Source organism: Squalius cephalus (genome assembly GCF_949319135.1).
Source record: "Squalius cephalus genome assembly, chromosome: 5".
Lineage (NCBI taxonomy): Eukaryota > Metazoa > Chordata > Actinopteri > Cypriniformes > Leuciscidae > Squalius > Squalius cephalus.
The window spans coordinates 32,472,742-32,489,448 of record NC_137126.1 but is presented as its reverse complement, the minus strand read 5'-3'; the positions used below and the strand labels follow the sequence as shown (position 1 = coordinate 32,489,448).

Sequence of the window (16,707 nt, the reverse complement as noted above, 5' to 3'; positions counted from 1 at the left end):
AAAATGTAAAATATATATATATAAATAAAAAAGGTTTGCAAAGAGCCCACTTCTTTTCATTTAGGCTATATGGATTTTCCCCCCAAAAAAGTAGGCATAAATAAAAAATATAAAAAACACATCTAATCGTAATCGAAATCTATTCTAAATCCTTTAAAAAATAATCTTGAGTAATTACAATTATAAAACACAAAATTAGTTTATTTTTCCAGTCCACAAAATTCACAGGTATTTCAAATGTTCCTTTGTTAAACATATTCCTTTAAATTGGTTTCGCATTTTTGAAACAAAGAATGACCTTTCCAGATAGCCAACAAATGTAATTAAACAGCTTCGAAAATGAGCACAGTTATTTGGCTTTTTCTGCCCAACATTAAAAAATGAAATAAATCAAATCCTGGCGGTGATACGCTAGGGGGCGTGTTTCCAACGCAGCGGGCGTCGCTGAGCTCACGGAAGGGACCAAAGTTTTTTGCTGACAAACATGACGTCAGCTGGCGGAGCCCGTCAATGCGGTAGTGACAGCGGAGGAACGCACTGACTGGAAAAGCACAAGCCTGACACTAAAACTAAGCTTGAATCCTGGGCTGAAGGCGATCGGAAGAGAGCCCGAGGCCGCAGAAGAACAGCATGGGGAACGCGGAGAGCGGCTGTGGCGCGGGGAGCGGCGATGAGGAGGACGTAGAAACGGAGAGTCCCGTGTTCGCCGAGGGCAGCCCGGCCTCTGCGGCCACAGGCACCAGGGCCGGCAACGAAGGTGGTGGTGGTGGTGGTAATGGTGGAGGGGGAGCAGCAGCAGCAGCGGCGGCGGCGGCAGGCTCCGGCCAGGGGAAAAGCGTAAGAAGTGCGGCGAACCCTCCGGCACCGATCTACGGACTTCCCAGCCCTGAAGCTCTACTGGAACAGGTGAAGCTGCGAGAAGCAGCGGCCCGTATGAGCGACTCATGGGTCGCCATTTCGGAGTCGGTGCTGGCTCGCAACGAGAGCGCTCTGGTGCGCTGGCTGGAGGAGCGTCTGAGCCGCGGAGAGGAGTCCGTGACCCTGGAGCAGTTCTGCGAGATGCTGGAGACCAGAGACGCCACCAGGGAGGAGTGCGAGGAGGTGAGGGGACATGCCACTCAGACGAGCAATGTGTCTAGTAGCCCTGGTTAACTAAATACGGAAAAAGTATAGAAGTAATATTTCACTGTGACTAACAACTCAAAGTTGTGTAATTGACCCCACAGCTCTACTAATCTGGGAGTGGTTATATTGTGTAATCTCTATCTTTGTATCACACGTTTGATAAAGGCTGTTTATTGGCTGTCTCCACCTAGTTTACTTCCAATCTAAGGTATTATAGGGTTAGATTTACTTTGTCTTTTTTTTTTTGATTGGCAGCTACAGGTTTTGATTAGAATGGCCAATTCATGTTGACCATCGAGGAGTCAGACCCATCTAGTGCCAGGTCTTGCTGTACTGTACTTTCTTGACAATAAATATATTATAATAAATGCTTTAGCAAATGAAATTTCACAAATCTAACTTTTAAAACGTGTTTCTACATTTGACTTCTGACTATTGGCTGCCAATTTGTATAAGTAAAATATATAGTTTTACATTCACGCATACACACACACACACACACGTATACAATATGTGTGGGATAGGCTAAACCATAGAGGTCTTGTTTATGGAGTTGTGGACTAGTGGGTGTCCATAATCACAGGGCCTGGGAAAATGTCCCCAAAGGCAACCCTGATTAAATTTAAAGCTTATCCGGAGCATATGATATTGAATAAATGTGTTATTCTTCTGGGATTGGCTCACAACATCGCCATTGGTTATACTGATGGCTAGTGTTTATACATTGTTTATACAATTTACAGTGTGGTACTGCTACTTTTATATGTACCTTGGTGCTGAGTGATTATTTTATTCATGTACTATGGTATTTACATGGTGTTCTAAGACATATCCAAAACATGGTTGAACTATGGTACTTTTTGTGCCTTTACTGATTTAACCATGACTCTCTTTCATTTGCTTTACAAATGATTTGCATGCTGGCTCGAGTGTGTTTATGTTGGTGAAATAGACAGCTGGTTTGAGAGAGCTAGAGAGACTAGCAGCAGCATGACTTTTTTTTGTTTGCCTTCACCTTTGTGTCCTGATATTTGTGTAATTGAATATACAGACAGAAAAATCACCTCTTCATTTTGTGCACTTTAGGCCTTTGGTCAGTTTGATGCTGAGGGTGACGGGATTATTGATGTGGAGAACATGCTCATGGCACTGAAGAACTCCAATGGAGCCAATCTTAAGGGAGAACTCAGTCATGTGATCAGGCAACTTCAGGCGTGCTCTTTGACACCAGGTGTGGAAGCAGGCATATTAATTTGAATGCAATGGTGACAGGAGCACAGATGTCCGTAGTTGACCATTCCGGGTGATTATGCAAATGACTGTCAGTGTTTGACCCAGATGTGTTCCTCTTTTACCCTTCATGCTTATTCAGGATTTGTGGATATCTTCTCCAAGTCCAAGGACCGGCTCAAAGCGCATGCCTCCAAAATTCTGAAATTCTTGCACCGGAATCGCATCCCCAGCAGTGCCATCCCATTCCCTGTGCTGGAAGGCTACAACAGCATCTGCACCATGAGGTCATCTGTACTGCAAGACTTCCTGGAATACCTGCTGCAGAAGGAGAAAGGTGAATGGCAAATGGGGGGTGGTGGGCTCATTACAACAATTTATTTATATATCTATATGTATGTGTGTGTGTGTGTGCATAGGCCAACCCAGAAGTTAGCATCTTCCTGGTCCTCGACAAAAAGCCAATAGGAATTTCCATTGGTTTGTGGATTATTGCAGAAAATAAGCTCCGTGACCAACAATGGTTTAATATTCTTGCACATTTTGTTCAAGATAATCTTCACAAATGAGTGAACTAGGGATGCTAACAATTAATCGTCAATCGATTAAATGTCGATAATAATTTAAACGATAAAACTTATCGATCGTCGATTAAGCAAGGCAATGCGCGCGCGTGCTGCTCAACAGGAGTTTCACAACCGGAGTTACACACTAGCACGTAGCTTAGTTCAAGTTAGCTTGTGCATTCTTGTAATTTTGTGCAGATATCATTTGTAATATCATGTTTCTTTCGTATACAGTATATCTGATTAATCTCATATAGGATGTGTTTTGTTGAGTTAAATAACCCGCTCTTCAGTTTCCCTGTCTTCATTCAGCGCTTCGTGCACGACTAATATGATTGGGACTGTCATATTACATAACATTTTAATGAGAACACTATTTTAACAAATTATTTGGGTTTAGTTGCCGTGTTAACATGAGTTACACATTCTGAATAGCACGCATCTGAGGCGGCGTTGGTGACGCGTTGTATTAGTTGTTATATTTGATTATTAAATAATCAAATTAAATGATCAATCACATTGACTCATTTTACAATCTTACTAGCCCTTAATTTAGACTAAAACCCTTCTCATTCATTTGGTGAGGAACATGGCGTTTTGAGCAGGATTTGCAGACCCTGTCATGCGGTTGGCTATATGCCACTGCAGTAGATGCATATTGCAGTATTAAGGCTAACAATTAATCAATTAATGGATTGTTAATTTAAAGAACGATCGATCATGTGAATTTGTGTAAATTGACATCCGTAGAGTGAACACAACATTTATGAAGTTTAAAGCCTAAATGAAGAGTTCAGAAGCAAAAGCCTCTAAGTGCCATCTGAAATTTTCTTCTAGAATGATCATTTTTATCAAGCTTGTACATTTAAGTTCAGTAATTTCGCTTAAATGCCAATGAAAATGACCTATACATTGTCATTTAAGTGAAATTACTGATAAAAATGATCATTCTAGAAGAAAATTTCAGATGGCACTTAGAGGCTTTTGCATCTGAACTGTTCAAATAGGTTCACCAGAAGTTATAATAACAAACTACTATGACTTCAACATCACCACCACTAAGCTTCTGACAACTCTTTAAATCATTATTTAAAATGTACTAGTTGGAAAGTTAGAATAGTTTGCAAGAGCACAAGTATAAACAACGAGGCTGTAAAAATGAACTAGTCAGTAGATGAGATTTTCTGTTCGGCGTGATGTTTAAAGATGAAGTATGTCGTTTCTGCGACACAAGTGGAAATTACAAAAATTAAAACATATTTTCATTGTCAAAAGTAGCAAGTTATTTTGCAATGCCCCTTTTCCTTTGAAGGTCTAAATGTAGTAAATTTTGGCTTTCACTTTTGTAATCAAAGCTGAAAGTCTTTTCCCATGTAAAACACCAGTCATGGATCCCACACTGGCTAAACACCCTCTGGCTCAGTCTGCTACAGTAGCCATGCCCCAAACTCATGCTATTGGTTGAGCTGGAAAGAGATTGACAGATCTGAGCAGATCACTCTCAATGTTTACACTTTTGGGGGAGATAAACCATGAATAGCATACTAATAGTAGTCAATGAACAATAAACTGGGTTAAGAGAATGTATTGTCACAAAAATAATCTTATAATAATCTCGTCAAGATGCGTTTACAAAAAAAAAAAAATGTCACAAATCAGGCATTACTGATTTTATGTTGAAGAATAAAACATGTAAATACTGTATGTGTTAACCACAGTCCTTATTTCAGTCATTTAACCAAAAACCATTGACTTGAAAATGGAACCACAAGGGCAAAAATGCTAACTCATTTGCAGGTTTTAGGACTCATTACTGCTGCGTTCTGTTGAAAACAAAACATGAATTTAACAATTTTCATTTTGTGCTGCTAGTGGTGAAATTTACTGTGGATAAAATTTGCGAACATTTTCTTCCATCTCCTCCTTTGGCCTTCATCTTCATATTCTGATGAATCTCCTTTCAGATCTGGACATCCAGTGCAGAGCAGAGCTCAATCATGACCCAGATATGGATAAGTTCAAAGTGGTCACCCAGTGCTACAGCTTCATCGAGGCCTCGTCCAATAGTGCAGATATCAACAAGCTGACCAACGGTGAGACGGTGTCTTTCTGGCAGTCGGACGGCAGCGCTCGCTCACACTGGATAAGGCAAGCTGCTTATTTCATTGGTGCATCTACATGCAGTTAAAATATAGCTGATAATGTCACAAATTCCGTTATCTTTGCTAAATATCTAGTTAGATGTGACCACTTCCTCTGACTCATCTCTTTCACAGGTTAAAAATGAAGCCAGACATAGTTTTGAGAAGGTTGGCCATTGCGGTTGCGTCTAATGACCACAGCTACATGCCACAGCTTGTGTCTGTAGCTGTAGGTAAGAGCCGGCGTTCCATGCAGGAGATCAGGGATGTGAGGATCCCCAGTAACGTCACAGGATATGTACCACTGCTAGAAAATGCCAACATCAGCTATCCCTGTGAGCACACGCTTGAATAGCACAGTGTTTTGTTTGAAATTTAAAGTGGGACACTATTGTTCAAATGTTTGGGGTTTTTGAAAGAAGTCTCTTATGCTCACAAAGGCTGCATTCATTTGATTAAAAAAAAAATGTATTATTGTGAAATAGTATTACAATTTACTCCGGTCTTCGGTGTCACATTATCCTTCAGAAATCATTTAGATATGCTGATTTGGTGAAATCAAGAAACATTTCTTATTGTTATCAATGTTGAGAACTTTGATGATCTTTGCATATGGTAATGCAGTTTTTCAGGATTCTTTAATGAATAGAAAGTTCAAAAGAACAGCATTTATTTGAAATATAAATCTTTTGTAACATTATAAATGTCACTTTTGATCAATTTAATGCATTCTTGTGGAATAAAAGTATTAATTTCTTTCAAAAAAATCTTACTGACCCCAAGCTTTTGCACACTAGTGTGTATGTATTTTGAATTTGCATATTATGAGTGGAATGTAAAGAGTGACTGTATTTGTGTGTATTTCAAGTAAATACTATAATTCTATCCACATGAATGTTAGGAGTCAGAAATCCCTTGCAAACTTACACAGATCTTCCTTTTGTCTCTCAGATATTCAGATTAACATTAAGCGCTGCCTTAGCGATGGCTGTGACACGCGTATTCACGGTCTGAAGACAATGGGCTACCAGATCACCAAGAGCAAAGAGGTTTCAGTATCTGACGCCTCGGCTATATGGTATCTGTCTCTCCTCACGTCTCTGGTCACCGCTTCCATGGAAACCAACCCTGTGCTTGCGCAGACAGTCCTACAGAGCACACAGTGAGTCAAGAAAAATTACTATTGAATTTTGCTTCTCACAAAAGCTCAGTAGTGATAGCACTATACAATTTACATTTACATACCCTGGATTCACAGACAAGGATTAAGCCTATACTAAAATTAATGTTTTAACTGAAAACAACTTGCACTATATGTCAGTGCCACTGTTTTGTCTCAATATGCACACCAGTAATGTTTTTTTCTAAGGCATTATAAAAGTTACTTAAATGTCCTAATTGAACTAAGGCCTAATCCTGGCTTAATCTGAACCCAGTCTGTGAAACCAGGCCATAGTGTCCTAGATGGGAGCTTAATGTTTCGTCCTCTACTTTGCCTAATGCATTTTAATTTTAAAATTGACAATCATAATTTTGGAGACATTTACAGTACCGTAACCATTCAAAGGTTTCTTTTTTGAAAAAACTATATACTTTTATTCAGCAATGTTGCATTAATTTGATCAAAAGTGACGGCAAATACATTTATAATGTTACAAAAAAAATCTATTTAAAAAAAAAATGCTGTTATTTTAGATTTTTTATTCATCAAAGAATCTTTAAAAAATATACCATGGTATCTGTGAAAATATTAAGAAGCACAACCATTTTATAACATCATAAACATTGTTATTAATAAGAGGTGTTTCTTGATGTTTTTTAATTGATTAAATAAATGCAGCCTTGTTAAGTATAAGAGACTTTCAATAACATACAATTATTTTTACTCACCCCAAGCTTTTGAATGGTAGTATGGTTTTGTTCTGATAAATCCAATCATTTGTTCAGAACAATTAATTTCACTTTTAATTTTATGTTTTTTGTTCTCCAGGAAAGCCTTACAGCACATGCCACCCCTGTCCTTAACACCATCTTCAACGGAGTTCCCCAAATTCTTCTCTGCGAACATTCTGGAAGAGGTGGACAGCTTTTTACTGCGCATAGCAGAGTAAGAATCAAGCTGTACAAACTCGACTCAGCACGTTTAAATGTATTATTAAGAGGTCAAAACAATGCAAAACCCCTTTCGGTTTTTATACAATACGAATCAGCCTGATAATAATGGAAAACTCTTTTCTCGCAGTGAATAATTACAGCTGTTTCATCTGAATGCAATTTGACACTGCCATTCTCTGCTGAGAAAGTGCTTTGCTTTTAACCGTCCCACCTCTCTCTAGCTGCTGTGTGTCTCCTGAGGCTGAGCTGACTCTGTTAGCGTTCGCTCTGGCTCGAGGCAGCGTGGCTAAAGTCCTCATCTCTCTGTCTGGTATCTGTGAGCATCTGGACTCAGAATACAGAGCTTCCTCACTTCTGGCCTCTATGGCGTCGGTCCGGTTGAGACTTCTCTACCGCAACGGTAATGGACATTAGTTCCATAGACAAAGGATTTTTAATACTTTGATCAAATGAACTTCTACATATGATGATCCCCAACTATTTATGAATGTGCACTGCAAGACAGGAGAAGAGAACACTTATTTTTTTCAGGGTTATTTTAGTATAATTTATACACTCTTATGGTATTTATTCATATTTTAAATTAGCTTTTATTTTTATATGTTTAGTTTACATTTTAAATTTTAAGGTTGAGTAATATTGTTATGTGCTTTTGTCTTTTTTTTTATTACGTTTTGTTTTTCTATTTAGCTTTTATTTTAATTTCCGTTTTAGTCATTTTAGTACTTCGACTTAAACGTATTATATATATTTTATTTGATTTCAGCTTTCTTTCAGTTAATGAAAACCATTTTTAATAGTTGTGATTTTAGTTAATAACAACACTGATTTTGCTGTGTTTTTTTTAAGCCTCGTTCATTATTGCTAAAACAAATTTTCTAAAATATTTTTTTTCTCTTAAATTTCCCATGGACCCCCTAGAAGCCCCTTTCAACCCAGGTTGAAAACCCCTGCCGTAGAGCAAATACATTTATTTTCTTTGTTTGTTTTCCTGACTTTAGTGTCAAATTGTTCCATTTGCAGCTCCACATAGCTGTATTATAACTATCTAATATTAATGAGAAGAGATTAGTCATAACTGCACAAAATTTCACTCTCAGCGTTGAAAGACGCAGCATTGTAATGCATGTAAACCTCTGTGTGTGTGTGTAGGTAAACCCCTCCAGCTCCATCTGCAGGCATGTGATGTGAAGAGTAAAGAGGAGAAGTCTGGCCCCGAAAACATGCTGACGGAGCCAAACTCTGGAGATGGTACGCAAACCATTTATAACATTCCAAATGATCCTGGTTTTAAAATATGTGTTGGGAAGGGGTATAGTGGTCAAATACTTCACAGATAAATCACCAGAGTACTGGGATGGATAGGGACGTCTTTTGAAACTTGAAAAGCAAACGTTGCTACTAAACTTTCTCTGTGGAGAAAATGAATATGATTTGAGCTGCTCTGTTTTATTCACATCATCTGTTCTGCTTAGAAACAAAGTAAAAGTTGAGACTTTAATGTAGATGTTTCATTTGAAACTGCAGGTTTTCTGACAGAGAATGGAAAGAGGAAAGCCAGTGTGATTCTGTCCACTGAAAACCAGAGCTGCTTCCAAGTCACACAGATCAAGATAAAAGTGAGAGAAGCTTCAGTACACACTTGAACTTTTGTGTTTTATTCTACATAAACATGAAATTAGAATATGTTCTGCTTGTATGGTTGTTCAGTTGGAAACACAAACTGATTTGATCTGCTCATCCTAGTTTTAAAGCACTGCTGTGTTCTTCCACCTCAGGTCCGTAAAGGAGCCATTGGTGCTAAATGTGGCTTGTTGTTTGCCTACAATGACAGCGAGCCATTTGATGCCGATAAACATTTCAAAAGATTCAAAAAGTATGATAGCTGGGACCACAAAGACTATAAAGAATTTGTCCAAGACAGGTATGTCACATTCTTAGTCTGTAACATGTGCCTAGCTGTCGATTTATTTTTTATGCAGCAAATGCTGATAACGTGAACTTTAAATGGTGCTTGTTTAGGAGTGTGTGTGAGAATGTGTTGTCTTGCCCAGTGCGTTTGAGTGTATTTTGGTCTTTGCATGCGTGCACACGGCCAAGGTGGCTGTAAATTTAGTGAGAATGTTTTTGTCTGTCAACTGACCTCTCACTGTTATCTGCCTCTGTACCCCCCACACACTGTCACATGTATCACTTTCACATTCACACACAAACACATACACTTCAGCACAAGGATACTAGAAACCAGTGAGGAGGAGCCCATTGGCTGGTTTGAGGTGGAGGAGGACTGGAACGACGTGGAGATCAAGCTGCAACAATGCAGAGTGTCAAAAGTATGGACTTGCTGACTGTCTTTCTTTATTTCTGTCTCTCTGTCTATTACTTATTTTTAACAAATACATGGAAATGGTTACCGCAGTTTGATCATTTTCTTTATTGCGACTTTCAGTTGTTTTTTGTTGTTTTTTTAAAGCAAAAATCATGGTTATGATAAAACCCTTAAAATGGACTGTAAACAATAAAATACAGACTGTTAAAACAGTCTTTTAACTTTGCTGTCTTGGCAAAGTAACCCAGTAGCTTTCACACCAAAAGTGCAAAGATATTATAAATACAAGTGAGACAAATGTGCAAAGCAAACTAAACTTGCAGGAATTTCTGTATGTCCAAAACATTGGCCTTTCATCCACCTACTGAGGTACTCCCATCTTAGAATGAATGACTGAGACAACATTAGAGGCTTTGAAATCAACTAATCTTAATGTAAGCTTGCAGTCGATTGAAAGAAAAGTTTAAGCAGACTAAAGATTGGGGTCTGGCATACGTCACGAGAGAGAAGTCTGTTATTTTACTGGAAGACCGAATTATGACATATTGATTAAAAATGATGAGGTCAACATTTTTTTTGAAACATGCATGGATGAATCATTCACAATTAGATCAATAACGTGTTTAGAAATGCCGACTTCTCATTCACGCCTACGATTTCTTTTTCAGTACTTTTTTCATTCTCTGCAGTGCTTGTCTGTTTTATTTCGATTGGAAGTATATATTTACTGTAAGAATTGAAAGACGAGTCGAAATGATGTTCTGAATGTCGTTATGTCACAAATGATTTGATCTTAACTTTAATTCAAAACATCTTTGAGTGCTTGCTATTGAATATGGAAACTCAAAAATCTGAATTTATATGCATAAGACAACACACACTTGATTAACCTAAACTTTCTCTGTTTCTGCATGTAGTTTCTGATGGTGAAGTTCCTGTGTGCTAGGCAGGACACAGCAGACCGGTTGGGGGTTCAGCAGATGAGTTTCAGTGGTTATTTGTGTCCAGACTCTGAGCGGATAGAGGATGTGGAGGATCTGAGTACTCAGGCCGAGGGGAGCGTCTCAGGCCTGGTCACAGGTCTCACTCTCATGAAGAAAACCCTTTATTTCATCCAGCAGCTCACCAGAGATATGGTACACCTACCAAATGTCCTCTTGCAAGGGGTCTCACCATGACTTTGACCTGATTTATTTAAACACAACTCACAACTGAAATTCATAATGCATTTTTTTTTTTGTGCATAAATCTTTAAAGAGAGCTGTATAAACCCTGAGCCTATGTTACAGGATGTGTCTCTGTCCAAGCAGAAGTCTCTGCTGGACTTAAGTGACCTCAACCTGCTGCTGTTCTGGGACTTTTACCGCAAACTCAGATCCATGTGAGTAAAGCTGTAATATGAATGTTTGTGTATATTTATGTGCATGGATTTTATTTTAAATGATTTATAAAATGGGATTTTGCATTATGACATAAAAAAAAAATGGTGCACTATTTCTAGGCCACTAATCAGAAAAGTACATTTGTGACATTGATCATAGCCGCGTTTCCATCGAAATTACCCGGAACAATATTTCCCAGGAATTGTTTTTCCCCCAGACCTGTTGCTGTCTGCGTTTCCATCGTGGTCTAAAGTACCGTGTACATTATATTATATTAGGCAAATCAGTTTGGTGACATAGGGCGGCGTGCTCCTTTCCAGTTCCCGCTGGATTTCATCCTCTGAATTTAAGCTTTGAAATAAAATGCTGCGTTGAGTCAACCAATTAAAATGCTGCGTGAACTCAACCAATCAGCATGTTCAGCGCCCAAGTCCCACCGCTTAAAGTTCCTGAACTTTGAAAAAGTACTTTTCCTGAATTTTTACCCGGAACTTCATTTAGACCCTGGTTCCTGCGGTCGATACACACCGAGTACCACCCCAAAGTTCCTAGTTCCTGGGGAAAGTTCCCAGGTCTACTTCATGTAAAATTATTTGAAACAAAATATAAAAAAATTATACTGTATAGTTTAGAAATGTGTCCATTTAAAGGATCTTTTAAAATGAACTAATGAAGGCAAAAATAGAATGCAAATTATAAACCGTTTTTTTTTATATAACACAGACTAGCCACAAGGCATTGAGATGAGAGTAGTGTGACCTTGACTATTGTAAAATTTCAAATGTCATTTATTCCTGTGATGGCATAGCTAAATCTTCAGCGTGATCCTTGAGATCCTTGTTGATTTGGTGCTCAAGAAACATTTCTTATTATCCTCAATGTTGAAAACAGCTGTAGTGCTTAATATTTTTGAGGACTAAAAGGAATGTGCATGGACCATTTATGGACAAACTTGTGTTTTTCATAATGTTTTCGCTTTTAGGAAATGTGCTGACTGAAATGTTTTTATCTGTGTTAATGTGTTTCTCTGTTGTGTGTGTGTCTGTACACTCAGTGAGGGAGAAGAGGCTGTAAAGACACGAGTTCTCCTGCTTCAGCTGCTCCAGAACTGCTTCCCAATGCTGCCCAGCCTGACGGAGTCCCAGCCGACAGACGTCTCAGCATCAGCATCAGCATCAGCCAGCGCAGATGTGGACCCTGCAGAAGCTGTCGGAGAGCTCTACAGTCACTTGTGTCAAGGTGAGACTCACATACTGCTCTGTATGACTCAATGGCTCAAAAAACATTTCCAGTTATTATCAGTGTTGAAAACTGCATAATATTTTTGTGGAAGTCATGATAATTCTTTTCAAGATTCTTTGATGAATAGAAAGATCGAAAGAACAGCATTTATTTGAAATAACTGAAATCTTCTGTAACATTCTAAAAGTCTTTACAGTCACTTTTGATCAAATGAATGCATCCTTGCTGGATAAAAGTATTAATAGAAAAAAGAAAACTTACTAACATTACTTTTGAACAGTAGTATATTATCAACTTTCCAAATAATATCAGTTAAAATTTATAGCTGAAAACTAAGGAGTTACGTCTTTAAAACATTTGTGTGATTGGCGGTTAAGAGAGTAACCCATAGTATTTGTGCTATGCAGTGGTGGATGGGCCTGAAGGAGAGACTGCAGTGGATAAAGCTCTGAGGAAAGAAGCTGTGAAAGCCATTCTCAATGGAGCCGCCATCTTCTACCCTGACAAACAGAGCCGGAGGGACAAACTCTTCCTCTTGATGGTAAGACTGCAAGAGTGTACATGCCTTGGCTGAATATTGTTACTGAATTGCTTTTATATGGACAAGTTGGTTTTTTTTGCTGCTTTTCTCAGCAAAACATAACTGAGGAAAATCAACCTGAGTCTGTAAAACTGACATTCGAGTCTCTCTGCAGTTATTTCAGGTATGAAACGCCTCCCTTTAAACTTGTACTCCCAGTCCTGTCCTGTAAACTGTATAACTTAATTTCCTGCTCACACATTGTCTCTCACTCACCTCTGTTCGCAGTGATCATGACCCGAAAGGTCTCCTTATGCTGCCCCCTAAAGGAGCCCCGTCTGACTTTGACATCTCGCCTATCCTGACCGTCATGGACACACTGCTCATTGTGGCCACTAGAGAGGCATGTTGACCGCTGCCAACCTCGTCTACATTTACATTTACATTTACATTTATTCATTTAGCAGACGCTTTTATCCAAAGCGACTTACAAATGAGAACAATAGAAGCAGTTAAACTAGCAGTAGGACAACAAAATGCAAGTGCTATGACCCTTCTCAGTTTAAATCAACGCATTTTTTTTTTTTTTTTTTTTTTTTTTTTTTTTTTTTTGAATAGAACAGAATAGAGTAGTAGAGAGAAAGTGTTAGTATTACTGGATCAAGTGCTGTCGAAAAAGAAGTGTCTTCAGCCGTTTCTTAAAAGTGGCTATGGACTCAGCCGCTCTGGTTGAGTTCGGCAGATCATTCCACCAGCAGGGAACAGTCATGGTAAAGGTCCGAGAAAGAGATTTTGTGCCTCTTTGAGATGGCACCACAAGACGCCGTTCACTTGCAGAGCGCAAGTTCCTGGAAGGCACATAAGTCTGAAGTAAAGAGTTAAAGTAAAAGGGAGCAGAACCAGTGGTTGTTCTGTAGGCAAACGTCAGTGACTTGAATTTGATGCGAGCGGCAACTGGCAACCAGTGCAATTTTGTGAGGAGAGGAGTGACATGTGCCCTTTTCGGCTCGTTAAAGACCACTCTAGCTGCGGCGTTCTGGATCAGTTGCAGAGGTTTGACTGTGCAAGCTGGAAGACCAGCCAGGAGAGCGTTGCAATAGTCAAGTCTGGATAAAACAAGCGCTTGGACAAGGAGTTGAGTAGCATGTTCTGATAGGAAGGGTCTGATCCTCCTAATGTTGTACAAGGCAAATCTACATGACCGGGCAGTTCTTGCAATGTGGTCTGTGAAGTTCAATTGATCATCAATTACCACACCAAGGTTCCTGGCTGATCTAGATGGAGTTATGGATGACGAGTCTAGCTGAATGGTGAAGTTGTGGTGAAGTGTTGGGTTGGCCGGGACCACGAGTAGCTCTGTCTTCGCAAGGTTTAGTTGAAGGTGGTGGTCCTTCATCCAGCCAGAAATGTCTGTCAGGCAGGCTGAGATACGATCAGCTACCGTCGGATCGTCGGGCTGGAATGAGAGGTAGAGTTGTGTGTCATCAGCGTAGCAGTGATAGGAAAAACCATGTTTCTGAATCACAGATCCTAGTGATGTCATGTAGATGGAGAAGAGAAGTGGTCCAAGCACTGAGCCCTGAGGCACTCCAGTAGCTAGATGTTGTGTCTTAGACACCTCACCCCTCCACGAAACCCTAAAGGACCTACCTGAGAGGTATGACTTGAACCATTGGAGTGCGGTTCCCGAGATGCCCTTCGTCTTTAGGATTGACAGGAGGATCTGGTGGTTAACTGTGTCAAAGGCAGCAGACAGATCCAGCAGGATGAGAACTGAGGATTTGGAGGCTGCTCTTGCCAGTCTCAGAGCTTCAATTACTGAGAGCAGGGCCTCAGTTGAGTGTCCGCTTTTGAAACCAGATTGATTGTTGTCCAAGAGGTTGTTCTGTGTAAGGAAGGAAGAGATCTGGTTGAAAACAACTCGCTCAAGTGTTTTCGCGACGAATGGAAGGAGAGATACTGGTCTGTAATTCTCCAGATGTGCTGGATTTTCACCCGATCGTCTATTCACCCATGCTCACATACAATCTCCTGCAAATAGCTGACACGTGTTTAGATGTTTACATTGTGCATTAACGTCTGTTAGCTGACACCTCGTATTGTAATGCATTGTATTACAGCTCGCTAATAGGTTTCCCTTGTCTAGTAGCTTTGTAAAGAGTAATGTGATGTTTATCCATGTAAGAATGTCCCTCTCTTTTTTTCAGTGTGAGGTGTTGATGTTGGACTCCAAAGGAGGGTCCATTTGGAGGGTCCTGCTGTCTCTGTTCTGGGCTCTACAGGGAAGCCTGCTGTCCTGGTGTTTCCTGCAGCTTAAAGGAGGAACGGCCACCTCTGCTGATCTGGCCAGGGAAATTCTGCTTAAATGTTAGTGTGATTTTCTTGGTTTTCCAGTCTGCTTGACAAGAGCCCTTCAAAATACAGTGGGTTCCAGAAGTCTGAGACCACTGGTGGAAATGCTTCTATTGTACTAAAATATTGATATTTGAATGCCTTTTTCATTACACATTGTATTATCTGCATAACAATTGAAAAGTTGAATTGAAGAGTTCGATCATGAGAACATTTCAAAGAGCCAAAATCTTGAGATTTAGTTTGGAATTTTAGATTTTTATTCTTAGATTTTCAGAGATCACTTTTGATCCCACTGTACTCCAAAGAGTTTTGCAATCTCTATAATGATGTAGTCAACCCTATTTGGAAACTGAAGCTTAAATTGCCATTTGTCGCCACTTAAATCGCCTCGTGTCCAAGCTGATGGGACGTCTGGCCTCCCGCACCATGGCTTTGAAATCACCTTACGGTGAGAGAACACACTGAAAATCGATTAATCAGTTGATTATTTCTCTGTTTAATTTATTTTAAAAAGGCAAATTTTATTCTCTGTATTTATTCCAAAAACTCTATTCCACGTAAATGTGTTCTCCTTCAAATAATAAATTGTAAATTAAAGCTGTATAAAAATATATACAGTATATATAATGTATTTTGCAATGTGGATGTAAGCGATTTTCTGTGAATGTGTGAGACTTCCGGTTCATTGCTAGTATTTTTTTTATATTACTCACTACTAGACTTTTTACATGGAATGCAAAAACAATGCAATTGAAAGAAATTCGACATAAATATAATATACATTATACATTTTAAACACTATTAAAGTCAAGTAAACTGTCTGTAATAAAATAAGAACAAATAATCTACAAGCAATAGCACAAATATACAACAGAACAAAGATGCAAATGAAATAAACAGTGTTTTTCAGGTAGGTCTAACAGTAGTTAGATACAGATTAGGTAGATTATGTACAGAAATTGAATAATCAAATGTAATGTAACACTGCATATTCTTCACTGTATAAATTAAATATAGATGAATCCTTATTAAAGTTATAAAAGTTATTCAGTCAAGATCGAGTGTTTTTTTTTGCAGTAAAATTGTATTCATTAAGGACACCTTCAATTTATCAAAAGAGACATTAAAGACATTTATAATATCTTATTAAATACATTTATAAATATTTATTTTTTTAAACTTTCTATTCATCAAACAATTCTGAAAAAACAATATTACAATTTCCACAAAAATATTGAGCAGCACAGCATTGTTAATAATGAGAACTCATTGTTAGAATGATTTCTGAAGGATCATGTGACACTGAAGGCTGGCATAATGCCTGATAAATTCAGCTTTGCCATCACAGGAATAAATTACATCTTAAAATATATTAAAATTAAATTATATTAAAACTTTTATATTGTAATATTTCACAACCACAATATTACTTTTTTACTGTATTTTTGATCAAATAAATGCAGCCTTTTCTTAAATAAAAATCGGTTTTGAACCGGTGTGAACCCTTTTGAACGGCTGTGATTTATTTTCAGTGGTCTGTCACAGTGTGAATACATCTATGTTGTTTTTCTTAGATGTGGAACAGTTCCTGTCAGGTACCAAAGACATACTGAGTCCTCTCATTAAGCGTTTCTCTGGAGCTGACATCATGGAGAAGCTCAGTGGATCTATCCTTGCCATGGCAGCAAGACAGCTGGTAGCA

The 16,707-nt window shown here is 38.7% G+C and overlaps 1 protein-coding gene across 1 annotated transcript in view; it reads left to right on the top strand.

Annotated features, from left to right (window-relative positions):
* Positions 1–348: 348 nt before the first annotated feature.
* Positions 349–16,707, top strand: part of zzef1 (zinc finger, ZZ-type with EF hand domain 1) — a gene marked incomplete at its 3' end in the record, with an annotated part of 31,090 nt that continues 14,731 nt past the window's right edge. Inside the window, exons 1-20 of the mRNA XM_079872346.1 lie at positions 349–1,101; positions 2,212–2,356; positions 2,498–2,692; positions 4,886–5,069; positions 5,198–5,397; positions 6,014–6,224; positions 7,053–7,169; positions 7,399–7,577; positions 8,330–8,428; positions 8,705–8,796; positions 8,956–9,101; positions 9,405–9,510; positions 10,424–10,642; positions 10,796–10,887; positions 11,943–12,127; positions 12,538–12,671; positions 12,764–12,834; positions 12,939–13,053; positions 14,858–15,017; positions 16,580–16,701. Coding sequence (XP_079728472.1) covers positions 631–1,101; positions 2,212–2,356; positions 2,498–2,692; positions 4,886–5,069; positions 5,198–5,397; positions 6,014–6,224; positions 7,053–7,169; positions 7,399–7,577; positions 8,330–8,428; positions 8,705–8,796; positions 8,956–9,101; positions 9,405–9,510; positions 10,424–10,642; positions 10,796–10,887; positions 11,943–12,127; positions 12,538–12,671; positions 12,764–12,834; positions 12,939–13,053; positions 14,858–15,017; positions 16,580–16,701 — 3,243 coding nt within the window. The 5' untranslated portion in view covers positions 349–630. The remainder of the gene's footprint in view (positions 1,102–2,211; positions 2,357–2,497; positions 2,693–4,885; positions 5,070–5,197; positions 5,398–6,013; positions 6,225–7,052; positions 7,170–7,398; positions 7,578–8,329; positions 8,429–8,704; positions 8,797–8,955; positions 9,102–9,404; positions 9,511–10,423; positions 10,643–10,795; positions 10,888–11,942; positions 12,128–12,537; positions 12,672–12,763; positions 12,835–12,938; positions 13,054–14,857; positions 15,018–16,579; positions 16,702–16,707) is intronic.